This window comes from Limulus polyphemus, unplaced genomic scaffold (genome assembly GCF_000517525.1).
Source record: "Limulus polyphemus unplaced genomic scaffold, Limulus_polyphemus-2.1.2 Scaffold535, whole genome shotgun sequence".
NCBI classification, from domain to species: Eukaryota; Metazoa; Arthropoda; class Merostomata; order Xiphosura; family Limulidae; genus Limulus; species Limulus polyphemus.
The window spans coordinates 498658-522645 of NW_013666145.1; the positions used below are offsets into that span (position 1 = coordinate 498658).

The 23988-nt window shown below is 32.3% G+C and overlaps 1 protein-coding gene across 1 annotated transcript; it reads right to left on the bottom strand.

The window, feature by feature from the left end:
- On the bottom strand, positions 1-23551 carry LOC106458934 (pyrroline-5-carboxylate reductase 1, mitochondrial-like). The gene is made up of 6 exons (XM_013918502.2): positions 23197-23551; positions 22149-22219; positions 21330-21509; positions 9101-9313; positions 6944-7036; positions 1-4690 (listed from the first exon to the last, which is right to left on the bottom strand). Exons 1-6 carry the CDS (start codon positions 23261-23263, stop codon positions 4496-4498), a joined length of 819 nt encoding a protein of 272 aa, XP_013773956.1. The 5' UTR covers positions 23264-23551; the 3' UTR covers positions 1-4495.
- Positions 23552-23988: the final 437 nt, after the last annotated feature.

Genomic DNA, 23988 nt, shown 5'->3' on the forward strand with positions numbered 1-23988 from the left:
TTACTTATGTTTTCAGGGAGATAATTGTTTATGTATGCCAATTCTTATTTTATGTGAAGCAAGGTAAATTAACAGCACATAAATGTTTATTTAGTATTCTACAGAACCAGTATTTCATTACTTCAAATCTCAGCAAATTTCATAGCTTAATCCAATACAATGCAAAATAAGGATAGATAGTTAAAAACATAAAACATATAAAAGCAAAATCATTGAATATATCACAAAAATATCATCATTAAAACAATGTTCTTAATGTCAATGTTTAAATGAAAAATTTTCAATGCACTCAGGCTAAATAGTTACTCCAAACATTTCAAACATATTCCATTTATAGGGATTTAAAAATAATCTATCTATAACAATTACTGATTTTTCATCATTACTACTCTTCACTTTTTAAGTAGGAAAGTTTCATGTGAAGATAGTAATTTTAAACATTTTATGGATTTTTCACAGTGAAATCACAAGAAGAAAACTTGACCAAGTCATCACACATTGTCACCAAATGAAAAATGCCTTTGATTTCATCCTTTCACAACACTTGTGCTTAGGTGTCCTCTACATAATACACATGTATAAAATTATGAAATTTTAATATTCTAATTACCTATTTTTATGCATTTCACTAATCTCTGTTATTTATGTTCGGATAATTTGATATTAAAAATATTTTGAAGAAAAACCATACATTACTGACTAAACATATCTGAGGTTAAAACATCATTTTTGCCTTCCTGCAATCACACTTACTCATAAATATACTTACATAATATAAAAAGTATACATTAAATGTCAAAATACAGAAAATCAGTACAAATTATTTCAAGAATTGTTTAAAATAAAGACTAGATAAGGTAATAATCCTTTAGAATAGCCTTCTTTGAATAAATTATCTTAATACTACAAACTGATACTTAAGTCCATAACTTCTGTACATTTCATTAGATGTGTATGTCTGTACGCACGTATATAGGTTTTGATTAATTCACGCACCCTTGAATTCATAAGGTATACAATTCACCTCTAACCTTACCCCCTCTCTTCCTTTGTGCATATATACCTCATAGCATACTTCTTGACCAATGCAGGGGTAAATGTAAAATGGTATACTAATTTGGTTTTGGTACAACAATTATTTCTCTTTCTTACAAGAAAATTTAACTGTTCTTTCCACTTCTGTACCATGTGTAATAACATGAATAAAAATCATCACATCAACTCTTCATAAAGCTTTAAAGTCATTCTAATTATAAAAAGTAACATAAATACCATCAAATGCAGCTTTTTGTTATTTGTGTTGCCTTTCTGGTTTACTTAGAAACATCTATACCTATCAAACTCTTCACAAGGCTCTTTTATGATTTTCTTAGCTTTCTATCTTAAAACTATTTTTTACCTGTTCATAATCACTTACAGCCTGCTTAAAAAAAATCACATATTACAGCTACACCTGTGTTATTAGTTCTTATCCTATTGTTTCATTTCACAGATATTTAAGCTTAAATTTAATCATTCTAGATACATTTTGAATAAAGTACTCTCAATGTTTGATGATGCTAATATCAACTATCCAAACAGCTGAAAACTAATACAAATACTCCCAACTACATGAGCAAGAAATTAATAGTTCCCAATTTTTATTTCTTTATTAATTTTTTAGAGAATTGAAAAACTAAGTTTTTCCTCAATATTTTTCTTCAAGATACCAAACATAAGAAACTCAAAACTTCCAAAGTCAGAAAACCAATTTAATCATTGAACAGCATCATGTCATACAACACTGATGCAAAAAAATTGGTCCTGAATAAAGGCCATTCTTTTGTTCACAAGACTGAATATATTAATAGTTTTCAGGTATACAAAGATACCAAAAAATACTTCATACAACTCAGAATAACCTTCTCCTCCCCATGATAAATCAGCAGATTCTAACAATAAGACTAATTTAATGAAATCAAACTCCTTCCTTTAAGGTAGATACCTTATAAAGGTCAGTTTAAAGTTCAATTCTTTTTATTAGCTGAAACAGTTAAGAGATCAATCATATAAACCTCAGATCTTGTACAAAGATTCATAATCTCTCCATTGCCAAACATAATCATCACAAAACAATACATACATACACAACAGAGAAGACAGTGTAACCAAGCTTACTGACAAAGAAGGCTCAGTCAATGGAAGTAATCTGACAAAGTCGTTGACCACATAATATTTTTTCTCTTACACTGATTTTAACCATTTCTTTGTATGTTTTACCTAATCAAAATACAATGTTAAAGTTCTGTAAAACACAAATTCTTACTTTTTTGCTTCTGTTTATAATTTAACAACTGTTAATTGTTTATTCAACAGATATGACTTACTGGGAGTAAAAGTGAATTGTACATTCATGATTGATCAAATATGGTTTAATTAGTGAATTATAAAATAGGGCTATTAGTTACAGTTCAGGAGTGTAGCCAGTCAGGGTTGAAAATGTAAATGACCATTACTTACAACTCAGCAGCTTGTGAGGTAAGCTAAGCTTCTCTTTGTTCTTTTAATTTTTGAATACTTTCACTTTACATGTCTCATTTAGGTTAAGATAAATCACTTAAGTTCTTTGTGTGGAAGAAATTGTCCAAATTTTTTTTGGAAAAAGACATCACCCCACTCAGAAGTGTTGGCTACTTCTCTGTAGGTTAACACTCAATGTGATTATAAAAGGTCAAGCTTTAATGGTTTGGATGACAGATTTAGCTTATAGGTTGGTATATCAAGCTGTTTTATTTAACTGTGTGAAGAAAGGATATTTAATTCAGAAATGTTTATTCAATAAAAAAAATAATAGTATACTCTAAACATTTCAGCTATTTACTGAGACAAGTAATTATATACCATGTAGTAATTGCATTAGTTTTAAATTTTAATACATGCATTGATAAAGTTAAGCCACAGCTCATTAAGCAAACCCCAAGAGTATGATGTGTTAGCTAAAAAATAATTCAAAAGTTCCATGTTTTTTAAGTTCATTTAATAAAGATGTAAGTATAACGAGCTAATGTAACTAGAAGAAAATTGTGATGCAAAGAACAGTCATATGACTCTTTAGAAGAGGACTAGCATAATGTACTGGTAGGAGCTTCAGGGGGTCTTCACTGAAAAATGCATTTTTGAATATGGTCATAAAGAATTGTGCATACTTTTTCTTTTTTAAAACTTTCAGAATCACTTTCCTCTAACCATTCCCATAAAAACTTGTTTTTGTCTTTAAGCACTGATTCTGAACATTTAACAACAGACCTATTAACTTAAAATAGACCAATGACTGAGATTGGTTCATACATTTGCTCAAAACAGAAAACTAAAAAGAAACTGTTGCGTACTGTTTTGATTATCAAAAATATGTGTATACATTTTAAAGTAACACTTGTTACTATACCTTTTTCCAATAGTTGCATATGGTTATAGACCATTTTATAATTGGAATCTACATTTGTTCCCTTCTTAATGTAGCCTGAAGAGCAACATTTAAGTCATAAAACCAGCTCTACTACAAGGATAGACTTAAATTTTTTTAAAAGAACACTGAAGGTTTGTTCTGTTTCACTTAAGCATTTCCAATCTTCATAACTTAGACAGTATGAGTAAAAATTGTTCTGGAGTTTGTCATATCTTCTATCTACAGAATTTGTACTTCTAACAAGCAATGTAGTGGACCAAATACTGAATCTCATTTAATCAGTTTTTAATGTGCTATTGTCACATGGCAATAATAATATCAAAGTTTGTTAAAATCCAGCACTTGTAAATTAAACTCACTTGTAGGTTAAAATTTATTACATAATACAATATTTTTTTTATACAGTTATACTTCAAATTTACAAACAATTTAAAAATACAAAAGAAGTTACCACATTCAAATAAAATTTGACTAATCTCAGGCATTATAATATTGCATGCATAGATTATAATATTCGGATAATAACCTCATGAAAAAACATAAATCTAAATCATTATCTGACAAATGTCTCTGTGTGTGAGTGACTCTGCTTATTAATATTGAATTGCTGGTCCAACTGACACTAAACAAGGCATGTACCCTTAAAACCCCCCATGGAGTGACACAGGATCTGACCCCCTATGTTATTTCTTGCTTTGAATACATACATCAGCTAGTTTAGTAAAAAATATGGCTTGCTGTATTTTGTAACCTGACAATCTTTTTAATTTCACGTCTAATTACCAAGATGAATATTATGTTTTCAAAAGATGAAAGAGAAAAATATTCATAGCATTCTATGTTAATTTTTCCCCTCTTTAAATGTAACTTTGGAAGCTGAATCACCAAACATTTTATGCATCATCACAACTTGCTGTTTACAAAAATACTATTAAAAAACATAAAAACTTCAAAGGATTCAATAAAAATATGTATGTAAAATTGTTATTTGACAATGAATCAGTCACTGAATAGATATTTAAAAAAATAAGTATAATATGAATGAATGGTTTAGCTTTTTTTCTCTCTAAGTCCTGCTTCCTCAGAACGCAGAGCTGCTGCTTGGACAGCTTCAATCAGTGCGGTTCTCAGCCCATGTCGCTCAAGTTGTTGAACAGCATGTATGGAGGAACCAGCAGGTGAACACACATCATCTTTTAATGCACCAGGATGGCGTCCTGTTTCCAGCACCATCTTACCTGCACCCTGTGAATATAGCATCAAAAATTACCTGTTATTGAACAATATGTTTGTCTGTGTTTGTGGGAAGAATAATGTTTATTTTTACTAGCTGTTAATGAACAGAATATGGTTCATAAATTAATGTATACAGACATTTTAATAATATATATAAAAAATTAATACTCAAACAGTCAAGTGAAATAAAAACAAAAGGAAAGACTTCATTAAAAACAGCAAATCCAAACCTGTGATAAATGACATGTGAATGAACAAAAACAAGTCCTAACAAAAAAAAACAATATTAAATTAAAGATGCTGCATAAATTAAAAGGATCTCCAGGGTACAGGCTATAATGTAGGATATAAAATGTGTCCTGTGTTTTGGAGGTGACTGCAGAAGTAGGACATCACTTATCAGTCTTAACCTCCATTCGCTAGTCTCACATGAAGAAATTCATAAAAATCAAATCAAATCAAAAGAAATACAAGTTAGGAGAACGAGATGTAGGTGCTCAAGCTCACAACGTTCCACATCTATATCATCCTTCACTGCCTGCAGACAGTTATATATGAAACATTTTTACCTAGATGTCCTTAATAGGCATTATTATATGTTTATACAAAACAAATGAAAAGAAGTTTGTTAGCTCTACCATGTACACATTTTTTTTTCAAATACGAGGGTAATTATTGTTAAAAGTCTTTTAAAAAGATTACAAAATTAATTTCACACCAGTAACAAACACTTGGTTGCTTTTAAAGTAATTTTGTGTTAGGCCATAATACTTTATCAAGTTATGAACTTCTGACAGCATCTTATAAGAAATTGTTTATCAAAAAGAATAATAAAAGAACTTGTTAAAAAAAATAAAAGGTTTTTAAAAATTATTTACAGTTATATACACTAGATCAAATGTAAGAACAGCTATTGTAAGAAGGTGCAGAGTATGCCAAAATAAATTAATCAGCAAAGAGAGAAAAATAAGGACAATAAGGAGTTCCGCAGAAAGAGCATTTGAGAGAAAGCTCAATTACAAAAAATGTGATGAACAAAAATATAAAGAAAGACAATGCATATTTGCAAATGTTAACAGCTTTTACATATAAATGATATTTTTATTTATAATAGGATTATTAAAAGTTGCATGTAAATGGATTTTTAAATAACAACTACCTTATTGTTGTCAAATTTATATATTTTTTCAATTCTTACACACCACTCTCTGTAATATATATAAAAACCACTGTAGTTTATCAATATGAGAAGCCCCCCCAAGTGGCACAGCGGTATGTCTGCGGACTTACAATGCCTCAGTGTCAAATTAAGCATTAATAATTTCCTTAATCTGTTGACCACTGTTTAGTGTTTATTATTTGTTAATGACAAACTTCTATTGAATCTTGTGGTAAAATGTTTTAAGCAGCTTTTACTGTCAATCAAGCTTTAATAAGGCAATGTCTGTTACTATCTGTTTGGAGCCCTTTTACTTGTTGTAAATATTTTACTAGCAATTTACAGATGTCTAATGACTGGTGGGATATTTAGAAAAACATTTTATATGAAAGGAGTAATATCTTGGAGTGGTGTATCACTTTTGTTATTTGTTCTCAATTTGATTTGTGTAGTAGTTGTCAACATTTACAAGTATGCATCACCTTTGCCTATTTTTGTTCATAACATTTGTTACTGAAACTTCTCTTCCCTCAACATGCTCTTTCCAAAACAAGAAGATCCAAAATTAAACCTCAGTCCCTGAACATATCAGAAGGTCACCAGCTGAAACAGAGGACACCAACTAATTTGAAATTAGTAATAAAAAAAAAAAGAGCTACCTAATAATTATTCTTAGGTAATCATAAAGTTTGCCAAAAACAACAATGATTTATATGTGGTCCTCACAATTTTATCATAAATAATTAATGCTTTTCACTAGCCAGGACACATGAATCTTCAATGAAATTCACATCAGACTGCTGATGTTTTTAAACAAAATATTCTAGCAGAGTAATTTCAACCTTTCAGCCAGGAATATGTGTAACCTATGTTTTAATAGACTGTCTTTCTTTATAAGTATCTCAAAAATCAACCTCAAAACCAAATTGATCAGTTCTGTTGACAGATGACAGCCTAGAAATGTATTTAAACAATATATGTTAAATGTCTTAAACCTAAAATGAACATTTAGTATACATGTACAGTAACCTGGTAAAGCAAGCAGATCACATATTTAAACACACCATCAGTCTAATAGTGATGTAAGAGTAGAATGAACTTACCAGTAGCGTCTGTGCAGCTAAACGAATGGCTAAATCTCGAGGAAGTCCCATCTTAACACCACCATCTGCAAGTGCATCTATTGCAATATACATCTGTAAAGATTTTTTTTCTATTAACCTCTAGGATCTCAATTATACAAATAATAATTTTTTGACAAAATTCATAACTAAACAAAAGAGCATTCTTTTAATTTACAATAATTACCAAAAAAAGGACATTAATTTTGGAAAATTTTGAAAACAAAACAATATTAACACAGGATCTTTATTTTAACTAGATGCAGGGACTAGATATAAAAATCTGGGATTTATCTGATTTTGGTGAAACATGCCCCATTGACTATGACTGGAACTTTGCTACTCTTCAGCATGTCATCATCAATCACCATTATTCTCTCAACTAGCTGGAGTACAAAGGATAAGGAATTGTGTTTCAATTTTTTTTCTTCTTAACATGATAAACATTAAAAGTGCAATAAAATACATAAATGTACCAATATTGAAAAGAAAGGCATACTGTTTTTCTAAGAATTACTATAATACTAACCCCCCCCCCCCACCCCTGGCCGTTCCTTACTGTCATCCTGTATCACTGTGTCAAGTTTGGTGCTGATTGATCAACAAATGTGGTAATAGTATAAGGAACAGATACACACACACACACACACACACACACACATATTGACATTTATCTATATAGACTACTCAAAAATAGGATGATGCTGACAATGATAAAAGGTCAAGAACAATGTCTCCAGCCTCAAAAACACAATGAGTAAAGGTCAAGTAATCGTATTTGAGAATAAAAAAAAAGAGGTAGTCAATTCATGTGTGTGACTATGACTGAAATAAATTACCATCTGATTGCATATTTGGATATAACAGATTTTGGACTTCCTAACAATTATGCAACACCTCCAAGACACAATTAACTTTCTTGTTACCTTAACACTTTCTCCTGAATACTATTTTATAATGTTTCTGGTGGCTTAAAAGAAATATATTACTTAGTGATTCACATCTACCCAATTCAGAGAGCTAAATATTTATACTTGAGATTTTTACTTCTATATAGTAATTTTTAGTAGATTTTATGACAAACTATTCTGATAAAATTATGGAAAATTTACTTGAACTGAAGAAATGCAACATTTAACAGAACAAATAAACAAAAATTCATTGTTTAAAAAAACAATAACAAGAAAATATTTTTTCTCTCTCAGCAACATTTGATAATTTCAAGCATTTCATTCAAATATCAGAATTTGTTAACTAGAAATTGTTAACTTCACCATAAATTTTTATCCACAGTGCACAGAAAAAATTATCAACTTATTTACTTCACTGTTTGTGCACAGTCTTAGGTTAATTATGTGTGTACATTTCTTTACAAGCAACAAAACAATTTTCCCATTTGGCAAGGAAAAAAAATTAATGTTATATTATAATGAAGGAAGAACAAATTAAATGACAACTCTAACAATAACCTCAAAACACTTTGTGGATATGTAGCGCCATCTCTAGTTAGGTTTTTAAATCATATTAAAATACCTTGAGTATAAAATAATATTCCTAAATCTTTTAATAAAAAACTAAAATAAATATAAGAGCACTACTAGATGTTACTAAAATATGTTAAAACAATACCCTCCCTCCCCCCCCCCAAAAAAAAACAACATTAAGAGTGGGCGTTCGAAAATTGCCTGGCTACTCAAGTGGGTCGTGAGTTCGGAAAGTTTAGGAACCCTTGATCAAGAGGAAGGGATTTTGTGATTTGCTATATTAAATACGTTATTCCAAATATAAGTAACACACTGAGCATACAAATATATTCTTACCATAATTCATGTAGGGTAATATCTCTATGTCTTTTATATCCTCCTTATTATTGTTAATATGCAATCAGTACCATATAGATGAGGGATTGTTATCGGTTACAATATTATTGGGATTAACAATGAAAAAGTTTAGTTGCAACAAACATACTCTACAAGTTACATAGATATCATCCAAATTTAGAAAAACATGAATACATATATGTTGTATGCTAGCTTACCCCCAAATTTGTATAAATACAGCCTTTATTTACGTATGATGGTGGCCTACACATACATTTAAGTTCATCCATTATGATACAAAAAAGACAACTGAACTTACATAGGCTGGGCCACTGCCACTCAAACCCGTGACAGCATCAATCAGTGTCTCAGGAACCTCTTCACAAATCCCAACACTTGTTAACATCTTCTTCACTAGGTCTGAATCTCCCTCTTTGATAGTAGAACCACATGAAAACACTGAAGCTCCATGCTTAACCAATGCTGGAGTATTTGGCATAACACGTACAACTCGTGTTTTTCTTGGTAACATCTAAACAAAAATTGAAAGTAGTACTGTTCAACTGAAATATCGTAACCAACAAACTGACAAAAATGGAGGGAACAGCAGGTAGAATTGATTAAGATGGGCATTTCTTATGAAGAAAGAGGAAGATAAAATTATGGAGACTTATTTTCACATAGGTTACTGAACATAATGTTAGTTTCTCTCAGTTATCGAATTTAAGATCTATAGCATCAACCTTACATTAACTATTGAATAATCAGGAGACTTTATATGTATATATGCTTAACTAACAGCACTAAAAGAACGTGATAAAAACGACTACTGAACACTGAACGATTGATTGTAAGCTATCAAGTAAAATTAAACAAAAGACAGAATAAATGAGTCAATTCCTAAAATGACACTAGATGGTGCCAGCAAAACAGTACGTTCATTATTTCAAGGTTATTAAGTAAACGGGAATATTGTAATAAAAAATGAATGGCTAAAGATAAGACTAGAAATGTATAAAAAACAGAACCCACTGTACATGCAAGCTGCAATACATATGTATTATGTACTTAGTTGACACTGGACACATTGCTGGTGAAGAAAGTAACATAATCTATACCATGAATAAAAGTAAAAACGTGCAGAGAAAACGAAAGATAATGTGTATGTGTGTTTATTTCTCTCTCTCAATATATATATATATATATATCAGTTCAAGAATACTATCTATTTGAAATTAAATGTTATTAAAGCAAATAAGTTACAAAGATTTTGAAGAACATTAATAATTTCTAACGTTATAGATAATATAGAAAGTTTAAACCAAATTACCTGATTTTAAGAGTTCACACTGTTAAATAGTTAGCAGACTTGATAAATGGTTTAAGTTGTTTGAAATATAAGTTATAAAGCTTGAAACAGAAATAAAAACAGTGTATTCGCTCGTTTAATATCCTTTACCTAATGTTCAAATTGGGTTGGAAAAGGTGTCACTATGTATATACATTTGAGGGCATTAGATATATAGAACTTTCAATTTAAGTATGGGGGCGAGGGTTAAATTTAGTAATTTTTAGAAAGATAGTTTACTGCAGGCTTGTTTGTTTGTTATGAATTTCGCGCAAAGCTACACGAGGGCTATCTGCGCTAGCCGTCCCTAATTTATCAGTGTAAGGGAAGGCAGCTAGTCATCACCACCCACCGCCAACTCTTGGGCTATTCTTTTACCAACGAATAGTGGAATTAGCCGTCACGTTATAACGCCTCCACGGCTGAAAGGGCGAGCATGTTTGGTGTGACGGGGATTCGAACCCGCGACCCTCAGATTGCGAGTCGAACGCCCTAACCACCTGGCCATGCTGGGCCCCGCAGGTTTGTTTACGAAGCATACGTTGTGTAGTTCAACTCTTGTGAATTAGACATTGTTCTATTATTGCGTCATGTTACTAGAGCCTTCTATCTTTTTCTCGTTGTTTCATTAAGTATCAATGCATCATTAATATCTCTTAATGTGTGGAAAGATCTAGGCCTCTGTCGGATTATATATAAATGCGCGTCCAAAATGTAGTTCAAGTAAGTAAGTTAGAGAAAGATATAGTCAAATAGATCTAGACTGTGTGCGAGTTTAGCTATAAAGATAGTATAGTGGCAATTTTTAAAGTGAAATTATCACAGATTGTATTGCAATAATGAAGTACAGAATAATTTGTCTTGTCAATTGGGTCCTAAAGTAACTGAACTAACCAGTGTGGACTTTGATGAAAAAGAGACAACTATTTAAAGTTCTGGATACAATTGTGGTAACTAACAGTAATAGTGGTGATATTAAAGTGAAAGTATCACAGTGTGTATTATAGTAACAGAGTAGGAAGAATAATTCGTCTTGTCAAAGTGTGTCCTAATATAACTGAATTAACCTGTGTGGACTTTGATGAAAAAGATACAATTATTTAAAGCTATGGATACAACTGTAATAGTCAACAATGTAACGAACATTTTGTATATACGTTTGCCTTGTTTTAATACAGTATTTTAAAACAAGTGGATTGTGTGCTTTTTTTTCATAAAATCTGTCACCAAGTCACAGACATAAAACCTAACGTTGGCAAGCAAGCCCGAATCTACAAGGATAAACAGTGGTAGAGCTGACATCAACAACAGCAGGCAAAGAAGGCCTATATATATACATAGCTGTAGTGGTGGCGAAAATACTGTGAATTACAGACACACTATATAACCATGTTGACTAACTTTGATGAGTGGATAGAGAGAGGTTAGCGACTTGGGCTTAAATATAGTGACTTACAAGTTTATTAAACATTAACAAGACCTAGAGTTCTAAAAGCAAGGGCAAAAAAGAGAGGGAGGAAGAATGAGAGAAGAAAGAGAGAAATAGAGAGAATAAAAACAAACTGCAAAAGAAAAGGAGAGAAAAGAAAGACTAGAAATAGAGAGACAAAAAGCAGAAATTGAGGAGGAAGAAGAGACTGGAAGTAGAGTGAATAAGAGCACAAATTTAGATTGTCAAGCTTATCCAACAGAAAGACAAAGAACCCAAGAATAACAATGGGGACAGGGCCAGCCTTGCCAGCACTATCTTTGTAGGTAGTTACAGCTATTTTATGTTGAAATTTCTATTGTGACTTCTTGGTGACAGGCTTTCACTCACTCGCTATGTTTCCCATTTTATAACTCCTTTGATGGCATGCTTCTGGTTAGCCACCCCTGGTTTCGACTTTAACTGGTTATTCTTGGACTTGCCAGTTATACTCCCTCTTTGGGCTTCCATATACTGTTTTGGCAGCTTGATCATCTCACCCACATCCTTTGGTGCTCTGTCTTTCAGGAAGAGTGACACGTCAGTGGAGCATATGATCATGAACTGTTCACGTATTAGTAGGTCTGTCAGTCCCTAAAAACAATTTTCACACTTGGCCATGTCAATCCACTGTAGATGTGCCACAAACTGGAATACAGTTTCAGATTTTACATATCGGAACTTACAGTGAAAACCTTCTTTGGTAAGTTCATAGTATTTCATCAAGGCCACTTTTAACTTGTCACAGTCCATGGCATCTTCTGACATCATGGCAGCATACACTTGTAGGCTTTTTCTTGTGAGAACAGGGCTGAGGCAGAGCCCAGTTGCCTTTGTCCCAGTTCTGACTTTCTTTTAATCTTTTGTACATCTCCAGGAAAGCATCCATTTCATCTTTCTGTTCACCCAATTCAGGCAGCTTGAGCTGAAAAGAGTGACAATCACCATGGATGCTGCTGCCAGAAGAAACAGAAATAAGACAACTTATAACCTTCATCACAAGAAGGAAGTGCTATCACTATGATTAAACAGTGCATGATTGATGTTCAGCTCAAGTTAGCAAACAGGTCAACAATGCCAGTGGTGATCAGAGCATGTGTCAAACATTGGGAGATGCCAACAAACCACAATATGTCTGTAGGTGAAAACTATGTTAGGGACAAGAAAGTGAAAGTCCTACGAGAAGGATGTGTATGAAGGCACTAATCTACAACTTGGTGATTAGCAATATACCAGGCAATAGAAGTTTGGAGAAACTAGACAGAAAGAAGACTGATGACGCATCTGCAGTCACTAAAAGAGCTCGAGTAAAGAAAAGTAAGCAATACATCAAGCCCCAGCAAGTCTCGAAGGGTGACATTCCGAATGTAGGTCTACAGGAACTGAAGAAAGTTCAGAAGAAAGACCCTTGACTGCACAAACTTTGGGACATTGTCCAAAAGAAACTCGAGAACAAGACAAAGGGGAAAGGGACTTACAGAATAGAGAAACAGAATGCAGTGCTGTACCAGATCTATCAAGGCAGTTCTACTGGGGAAGTTAAACAAACTATAGTACCAACAGAATACCAGACTCAAGTGATGAAGTAAGTTCATGAGTTGATTGTGGGAGGGCACCTAGGAGCAAAGAAAACCAAGACAGAATCACCAGCAACATTCATTGGCCAGGGGTAATCGGAGATGTGACCAGATTCTGCAGGTCATGTGACTTTTGCCAAAGTACAGTACCTTGAGAGAAGGTAGCCAAGGTGCCACTGGGTGAGATGCCTCTCATAGAAGAGCCATCCAGCATAGTAGCTGTGAACTTGGGTGGACCACTAGCACCTGTATCTGACAAAAGCAACCAGTACATGCTGACAGTAGTCGACTGTGTGACACATTACACAGAAGGCATAGCACTGCCAGAGATACAAAGGGAGAGAGTAACAGAAGCCTTTCTGGAAGTGTTTGGCAGAGTAGGCTTTCTAAAAGAAGTCATGGGTGACAGAGGAAACCAGTTTATCTCGGAACTGATGCAATAGGTGTGCAAACTCGTCAGCACTAGGCAGCTCTTTACCACCCTAGATGTAATGGACGTTGTGAGTGAGTCAATAAATATTAAAGAGCATTCTGAAGAAGATGTGCCAGGAGAGACCACATGACTGGATAGGTACCAGCAAGCAATATTAGTAGCATAACAAGAAGTCCCACAAGTGAGTTCAGGATTTTCACCCTTTGAGTTACTGCACAGAAGAACAGTACGAGGTCCAATGCAGATATTGAAAGAACTGTGGACAGGAGAAGATGAATCAGAAGTGAGGAACATATACCAGTATGTGCTAGACCTTAGTAACCAACTGGAGGAGACCCGTCAACTTGCTTAATAGTTTGTATGCAGCTAAAGGCAATCAGAAGCACTTCTATGACAAGAAGGCCAAGGATCAACATTTCAAGGTTGGACAATAGGTCTCGGTTCAACAACTCACAGACAACAACAAACTCCCCTTGCAGTGGAAAGGGCCTTTTGAAGTACAGGAAGTTGTCAACAGTATGGACTATAAGGTGAAAGTGGATGGGAGACCAAGATCTACCATGCTAATCTGTTGAAGAGGTACTTCAAGAGGGAAGAACAGTTAATCGGTGCATCTATTGAGACACAGATGGATATTGCAGGTGCAGTTGTCATAGAAGAAGAAGACCTATTAGACCTAAGACTACTGGGTGGATAAGAGACATACAAAGATGTCAACATCAGTGAAGAACTGACTGACAAGCTGATGAATGAGCTACAAGATCTACTATGCCAGGAGGAAGATGTCTTCACAGATGAACCAGGTAAGACAGACCTTGTGCAATATAATAACAAGACCACAATCAGGGACCCAGTCAAGATGAAGCCCAACCAGATGTACTATGCGATGAGAGACCATCAAGGGGACTGCAAACGTTAGTGCAGACTGTATAAGTAGACAATTTTATTATTATCTAGAGATTAAACTATTTTTTTCTAATAATATTGCCAAAATGTCTAAATTCCTCCAATATACAGCAGAATATACCAATCATTCTTGTTTTCCTGTTGTAAGCTTCTCATTATCATTACAGCTCATTTTTAAAGGAAAACAGTAAAAGCAATAGCTGAGCATTCATCATTATATTCAATGATTCACATGAGAAATACTAGATTGTATATTCATCTCAGGATTCAAAACATTTCTTACCTTAATATTTTTCATATTCACTACAACTACTCCTAAAGACACAAAATGCATAACACGATTATAATGTTCTTGACTTGCAAAAAATAAACATACTTGTTGAGAAAAGAATATTATAAAAGTCTTGTACATTTTCTGTCCACAAAGTTAACATTTTCTTAAACTGAATATGTATTTCTGATAGTTACTTACCTCCTCTCATAAAAAGATTTCTCTAATATATATACTACCCTCTATTGGTGCAAGTTTTCACTCGCCACTAGCCTTGCTATTCCTACTTATTTCTCCATCTGAAATGCAAATCGCTTACTACATCTCGCACCCACCCACCCACCCCCCATCCCCATCCCACTCCCAGTGTGGTTTGTGTGATATGACAAATCTCAAAGTGATTAACAGCTGCAAGATTAAAGAGAGCACTAGTTACAATGTGGGTAGTGTCTCACTTCTATTGGTGGAGGGTTGCTGCATAGTCTCTATCGGAAATACATTTTTAGCTTATGAAAATGTAAACTTCCGTTATAATATCTTACCTCTACTCACAAAAAGCTAGAATACAACACTGAACAGGTGGAGGGCTACTGAGATGATTCCCCCTTTAGGAAGTCCCCAAAGGAAAACCATGGGAAGTGAGAAGGAATTTAAAAAGTACACCCATGGGAGAACCTCTCACATAGTAGCAGAAGGAAAGGATGAGGTGTTGCATAAGAATTATCCCATAGCTTGCAATTGAAGTGGAGCAGGTAGGACCCAACAGAGGAGAGTTGAAAAACACCCCGAGATGAAACAAAAATTTTGTGGGTTTGAGGAAAGATTTCTCCACACTGGCAAGGCAACCCACCATGACAGTATTCTAGAGAAGTAACTGAGAATGTAGAGCTGAGTCGTTTGTGAGGAGGCAAAAAACAGGCAGATGTTCTTATAATGGTGGAAACAAAGACTCTGGAATGAATCAGGTGTGCAAAAAATGGGATCCCAAGGAGGAGGGAAGAAAATGGGATATGAGATGAATGGAAGTAAAGGACCAGACTTACTGAAACGACTTACAGAACCCATGAATGCCAAGGACCTCCAAACACAGGTAAATTGAAGGGCTCCCTCCACCAGCCCTGACCTTAAAAAGGGTGGTCAGAGTTAGACAAATATGGAAAAAAGTAATCAAATTATCATGGTCCAAGCCACACTAAGGGAGAAGCAACACCCAATATTGTGAGTCTAAATAAGGGAAGTTGGAACGAAGATAAACAAAAGCATGATTGTCCACAGTACCTGGAGGTTGAGGCATACTGACTCCCAAATGCAAATGTCCCCCAAAATGACTCACATGAACCCCAATATCCAGGGAAGGATGAAACACTGATTAATGACCAAAAGCCTTATCTCCAAGAAGAGCAGGGGTGAAACAACAGGAAATTGGAAATAAGAACATAACATACTTAAATAAAAAATTCCACCATAGGGTAAAAAGGTCTGGGCAAGTCCCCAAAAACGACACATGACTGAGAGGCATATTCAGGAGAAAGAAAAAGGCTGTACAAATCCAAAACTTCCCAATCAACGAAACCCTGAGCAGGTATGAGAGAGCAATCATAAGTTTGGTCTGATTGTTACATGAAAATGTTCAACTATCAACAGACCAGAGCCATCACTTTATGGGCCAACAATTGTGGTTCTGACCCATTGAACGTGATCGGTAGTTGCACTGCAGCAGTAACAGAAGTTGTAGTTGTGACCACCTGAAACTTTGAGTGCATAACTCATAAAACTGAAAGAGGATAGAAGATAAATAACCTAATTCGTAACTCTCCACAAAAGAGAACAAAAATGGTAAATAACAATGTAACTGAAGTGGAAAAATTAAAAAAGTAAAAACTTGGGGATAAGTGAATCAAAATGCAAGGGAATACACGTCTATTCAATAAGACTGCCAATCGAGAAGTGGTTAACACCCACAAGATAAGAGAGGGTGCTAGTTACAATAGACGCAGTGTCGCACTCCTGTGGTTGAGGGTTGCTGCATAATCATTTGCATGTTAGTACACAGGGGTAAGTGGGAGTATGAAGGTTAGTGGCGAGCAAAAATCTGTTTGATAGAGGTTGCTAGTTACAATAGGGCAGTGTTGCACTCCTGTTGGTGGAGGGTTGCTGCATAATTCTTTGCGTGTTAGTACGCAGAGGTAAGTGAGAGTATGAAGGCTAGTGGCGAGCAAGAATCTGCGTGATAGAGGGCAGAATAATTCGAGAAAGTTTTTTGTGAGTGGAGGCAAGATATCTTATTGGAATGTTCTTGCAGTAATAACATTATTATTGAAATCACCAAATGGTGTATGAAATCAAATTACACATGGTTATATCATTGATTTAATGTTGCACAAAATGGATGAACAAAGTTGTTCTTAACTAGAACTCCTGACAACTACTGACAAAGAATTAGGTGAGTTTGTTGCCATACCTTTTTTAACCAATGAACTAACTGATTAAAAACAGTGTAATGCGAAAAGTATAACATTTTTCTGTATATTTATATTAACCCAAACAAAATTTAGAATGTTTAGGATAAATATTTTATTTACATTTACACATACTCTTGCTACTGTTTGTATATTAATTCATACTTTACTGAATTAAAAACATGGTTTCATAACATCTTAATTTTATTTTCCATCTAAAAATTATGTACTTACTATAGTTAAAAATCATACTTAAAAAACTAAATATTATTGGACTACAGATTACAGGAGTCAACTGCTACATTGACACTTGTCAAACATTATAACATTAAGCAATTAGTTGCTTACATGATTTAGTAACAAGTGTACAACAAGGCAGAAGGTAATGAAATCAAGTTTTTGATACCTTATCATGTAGCATTACTATACTTGTTACAAACTTATATTTTCTTTTCTGATTTTGTAGTTTCTTTTTAAACTTGTCTATATTTTGCTAAAAGGTGAAGTGGAACATATGCATTAGACATGTAAGTACATGATGTACATGTTCAAAATACTAGGGTGCTACATCAACCTTGTAAAAACATGCACTTGTGATTACCAACTATTGTCTATCAGTAACATCATCTGATCTCTGTCTGATATTTTAAAACAGCTTTCACAAATCGCAGTAGCGTATATGCTATTTGTGGCTGGAAAATAAAACATATTATCAATGCAGCTAACATATCTGCATCTTACCTATATAAACATTTTAAAGATAAAAACATAAATGTACTTTAAGCTATTATATTTTTAACTACTTCATATTTACCAAATTTTAATAAAAATTAGGACAAGGATGCTTACCTTCTCAAATAGATATACTATAAAAATCACTTATACATTTGCATTTTATTTATAACTATAAAGTGTAGATACAATTCTTAAAAACTTAGTGACACATCAAGCATTGTGCAAGTCTAAAACTGCTAAAAAAAGATGAATTATACAATCAATCCATTATGAAACTAATAGCTAACATTCTTTTTATGACTGACACCTGTTTCTAAATACTGAGAAGACTTTTTCTTTTACAGATTTAATTAAGAAATTCTGGAAATGTGCTTTCATAAGAGTCATTGGACCAATCAGGGTATGAAAACCAATTCATAATATAATTCACTGTGGATGGCTAGAAACAAAAAGTGAAAAAAATCTATGATTTGGTGAACTAAGAAAGTTCAAGTCAACCCCAATTCCTAACATTTTTTAAAGAACTACCAGTAAATTCAAGTAAATAAAATTAATGTGATATTAAAAGATAACTCTAAAAAAACAGCATTATATGATAAATAACATTTATAGTTAGAATAATGCAATGATACACTTTTTAATGCATGAAATATTCCCTCACTAAAATGGAAGTTAAATTTACTTTAAATTTAGATATTACTTACCTGAATTTCAAGTTTACTTTAGACAAGATATACTGTTTCAGGACTTCTAACTACCTTACACATTTTACAAGTGTTTCTATTGTAGTATTTCACATTGGTCTATTATATAAATTAACATACAGTGAACAATTATATATATTTTACAATATTAACAAATACCTGTTTGGCGTCAAAATCAATTCTTTCAAAGATTATCAAAATCATATTTCATTCAGATTACAAAATTACAAATCTTACCCATGGCTTCACAATTTAGCCATTTTCTGTCTGATCTCAATACTTCAGTTGCCTGTGTCTTTCAATGAAATATCTTTGGTAAACACTTGTCACTGAAGTATTACTCTGTTTTTAAACTATTATAATTTTGATGATCACATATAATACTTACTATTAAATGAAACAAGTAACATAAGATACAAATTTCCAAACACGTATTTTAGTGACTTAACTATTCATTTATTTTTAAAGTTAAACTCAATAATAAATAAATTGTGCACAGTGATTTTGTTCTAAGCAAATAAACTATATGTGTATCAAACACCAGCGGGAAAGTTTAGTTGAAAGAGAAAATAATTATATTTTACTCAATATTAGTCTATATATTTTAATAATTGTCAGTATCCAGTATCATGATGCAAGCTAATCTCCTGCATTCAAATCTTTCAAAATATATATTACAGCAAAAAGAAATATTCTTTGTTGCCTATTTTGCCAAATTGGCTAATTTCATTTTGCTCCATGATTTTTCAGAACATTTACCAAGAAAACACTGTAGAATTTATATTTTTTATATCTCAAAAAGCATAGAATCATTATTAATTAAAACTGCTGAACTTTATATTACCTTTGTATAAGATAAAAATACCAAATACATAGTTCATGTGTGAGGAGAGTTTCGTAGAGGCACAAATTTTAAATATGCATACATCTACAGAAACTTCTATAAACTGTGTACAGTATATCTAAACAAATTTCACTATTCTATAATAAGTCTATGACATTTCTGTATTCCAAATATTGTATACTTCCACACAATTTTCCATGTTAAACACTTGAGAAAAACACAAGTATCATTAACCAACTTTTTCTCAATGACTGCCAAACAAAATCAAGGAGATACAGACACTGTACTAGGTTATACTGACCACTTTATACTTTTCAAATAATCCTGTTTCAAAAATTAAGAGCCTGTTTCTTTGTATTACTGTTTATATCTTTATTACAAGTGGTATAAAAATGTGAAAATATCTATAATTTTATTCATTAAACTCGGTGTTATCATATCTATTACATTTCTGTGAGGTTTGCAAATCAAACATGATTTATAATCTACTGATACCCTGCAAAAAGATTTATTTGTGATTAATGTGAACATTTGCACTTAATTAGTCTTTCTTCAATACATCAACATTTATATCAAATATAAGATTGTATTTTTATGTTTGAAATTTATAAATATGGTAACAAAAAATGCTACCTTTTCTTACATGTAGGGGTTTTGTAATTTTGAAATGATCAGAAATTTAAAATTATGAAATGATTAAAAATGTCAAAGTATTACTTCTAGTGGGGTACCCAACTGAAGGTTCAATCTGTTTTAATTATCATAGGTGTTAGTTTCTTATGACAATAGGTACTTCTTGTCAGTTTATAATTTATTATATAAAATGGGCTTCATTAATTTACAAGATATTTGTTTAGTTCTGATCTATATACATTTGCTAGCTTATGTGTGATGAAAAGTTATCAACGGTATATTACAAATTTTAGTTCTCAAAGATTATCATATTGATACATTATAACACTTTTGTGTAGAAGGATGTTTTGCATGCAACACATTTCATTTTCAAAATTCCATATAATTATTTTTCTTTCTTTCAAGCATCAGCTATTCAAATATGGATTTGATTTTCTTTATGTTAATTTGATAAATATTGAATACACATACTACTTAAGCTTTGTGAAAGAAAGTTGTGGATACAATTTTTAATTATATATTTAATCACAGTAAAATTCTCAATTGTTGAATTATATGCACTAAGAAAATTAATTTGATTTTGTGTTTTCTCTTAACAACACAACATATTTGCCAAAGGTGAGCAAATATCTTTGCAATTTAAATGTTATATAATCTGTACCTGATGATGACTACTGTTGAAACCATGGTCATTAATACATGAAGTATTTGTGAAATGTACAATTGTCTTTGTTTTTCCTCAGTTCGGTAGTTATATGACCAATGCAAGTATGTAACAAATTCTGGTAAAACCTTGAAAAAACTTAAAGAATATAAAATTAAGTTTATTTTATGGATTCATAATATATCATTCCTGATTACAGAGATTTTTGAACAGAAACTTCCAATTAAAGCATCTCATAAGAAACATAAAATAAGAATAGATTATGATTTAACTGATCATTCAAGATAATTCATAGCAAAAACTGTGGAAGATACAGGTCTAATTTTGTCTAGGCAAATTAAAGTTCCTTATCTAAATTACATACTCGATAATTAAGGTAATGATATTTGGTTATGGTTCAGTAAAATGACAACATAGATGTAAATATATAATCAATGGGTTTAGAATGTGGAAAATATAAACATATAGAAATTATAACTATGTGTAGAGTCTGGTGAAGTTCTTACTTGTTCCAGGTAACGTATTGGAATGCCAAGTGCAATTGATACCATCAAATGACCAGGAGTAAATATTGAGGCTACTTCCTGCAACACTTTTGGCACGATAGGAGGCTTTACTGCCAGAACAACAACCTCAGACCTCTGGATAACTTCTGCATTGCTGTAACTTGTTTTGCATCCCATTGACTAAAATAAAACATAATTACAAAGGTTTTAACCTGTGTTTGCTATGTTAGTTCAAAGTAAAATTACATGCATGATATTTGGTCTTTCAAAAGTGTTTTGCAAAATGTTCTTACAATTTACCAGATTTCATAAGCATTCAACAAAATCCTTAACAGCACATCTAAACAAAATTACAAAATCATTACTATTACACAGTATTATGCCATAAAAAAATTAAACAAGAATATAAACCAACAATTTTCATACAATAGATGTTTAATTTTGGATTAACTTTCTTGATTGACATTTGTCAAATTAGCAGTATTTATTAATACTACATTATGTTATGATCTATTAGCTATCATGTCTTCTGTACAGCACACTAATGAAACAATCTAATAAATGTACATGTAGCTTCTATATCACACTAAATTTTGAACTGGTATGTCAAATTCAAACATTATAGCTGTACTCTTCTATTATATCAGTTTCAGGTATTAAGATTTTTCTGTTGTTCTTTTCTAAGATATTCTTGTCTTTCATGTTAAATTATCCCTGTCAATTTCACCAATGCTTTTTAAATTACATTTCACTCCATTCATTTATAATAATACACATGCAATATCCACACTAAAAATAAAGAGCTCTTTTCTGTCCTACCCCAAAGTATTCCAGAAGGGCAGAGTCTTGTGGTGGACAACTTGCTATAATTTTTTCTCCCTTTGTTATACCTATAAATTAATGAAATATTGCAAAATAACATTATGTAAACATAGAAATAACAGAAGTAAAATAAATAAATGTGTTATTACACTTTTAAATGTTTCATGTGCTATGACATTCAAGACATAATTACAATAATAGAATTGGACATACATACAATAATTTTTAGTAATAATTGTGTGGATGTAATTCTCAAGATTAAAGTGCTTGAATCCACTGAATGAAAAATTGCTTCAGAAAAGGATAGATGTTACTTAATTAGTCTCAAACACCAAAATGCTCTATTGATTTAATTTGGCACATTTTATTGTCTTATCTGAATTTATACCAAATAAATCTCAGGATATACCAGGGTTTATAATTAAATCCCATCAACACCAAAAATTATAGCAAACTGCAGTAACACATCACTTGTTTTTTGTAACAGAACTGCCATATATTTATGAAGCTATGCTTGAGTACAGTTAAAATTTTAAATGAGATGTCATTACTGTTTTTCCTGAACATTCTTAGAGCTTAGAGTAGAGATACCAGAAGAAAACAGGTGTGTGTGTGTATAAATATATAATTCTAAGAAAAGATTTCTGCAACCAAGACTAAATTGCTTATTGACTCCTAAAGCCTTTTTCAGTCAACAAAACATTAATACTGATATTCACTATGTATAATGTATATCACAGCAGCTACTTTAATTTAAAGTTTAATTTTAAAGAATAAGGTTATCGCTGATAAAAAGAAATTTCACTGTTGAACTATATTATATATACTAGCATCAAATGAGTCAGAAAAATTCTGAGCAAAGTCAAAAATAAATATAACTACAGAAGAGCTTGGATAGGATAAACGGAAATGAAAAACGTGAATAGGGTAAAGATTAAGAAATGCATACAAAATTCCCCATATCTACCTTAGTACTTAATATTTCCTATTTCTATGGCATAAGTTAGAACTTGGCAAAAAATAATGACATAACTTAGTTTCTCACCTGCTGCAATAAAACCTTGTGCAAGGGCTTGGGCCATTCGTCCAGCTCCTACAAACCCGATGAGCATTTTCAAAAATTTATGAAATTGTGAGTCTTATAATGTAAAGATAATGACAAGAGAGCTTAGTTTTGCCACTTTCAATGTTTATGAATTTACGTCAGCGACACGATTATGACCTTGCTCAGATGCCGGTTACCAAATGAAACTAACATATGTCTGCGATTACGTATGGAAAAAAACCAGAAAAGTCACTGCTCCCCTTAAAACTGTTAGGAGCAAACCAGTGGTTAGTTCCAAAGATCTTCCATAACGTTATCTAATTTTAACATCTATTACGCTATGATTCAAAGTCCATCGCCGTACTGTGGTTTTATTTTTTCTGGTTTAAGTTTACGTGTCCACGTGCTCAAATATTGTTGCTACCGTGTTGCCATCTATCGGTGAAGTATAAGAACAGTGTCTATAAGCAAATGAATGGGCATGTCTTATATTATTGACAACGTACAAGATATGATACGCAAATAGCATCTTATACCACAAGCTATTCCATAGTTTTCATAAAACTAAGTGCTAATAATACTAAACTTAATATACATATTTATATATGTATATAAGTTTATGCATAATTTAACTATGAGGAGAATGTTTTCTGATTTAGGGAACAAGACTTATTTACTGTACTTGCAGTTGATTGTTTTAGAAATACACCTTTAGTTTCACTATCTTTCTAAAATTAAAACGAATAGAATTAAATCAAATAAAAGGAAACTGACATGATATTAAACAAAAAA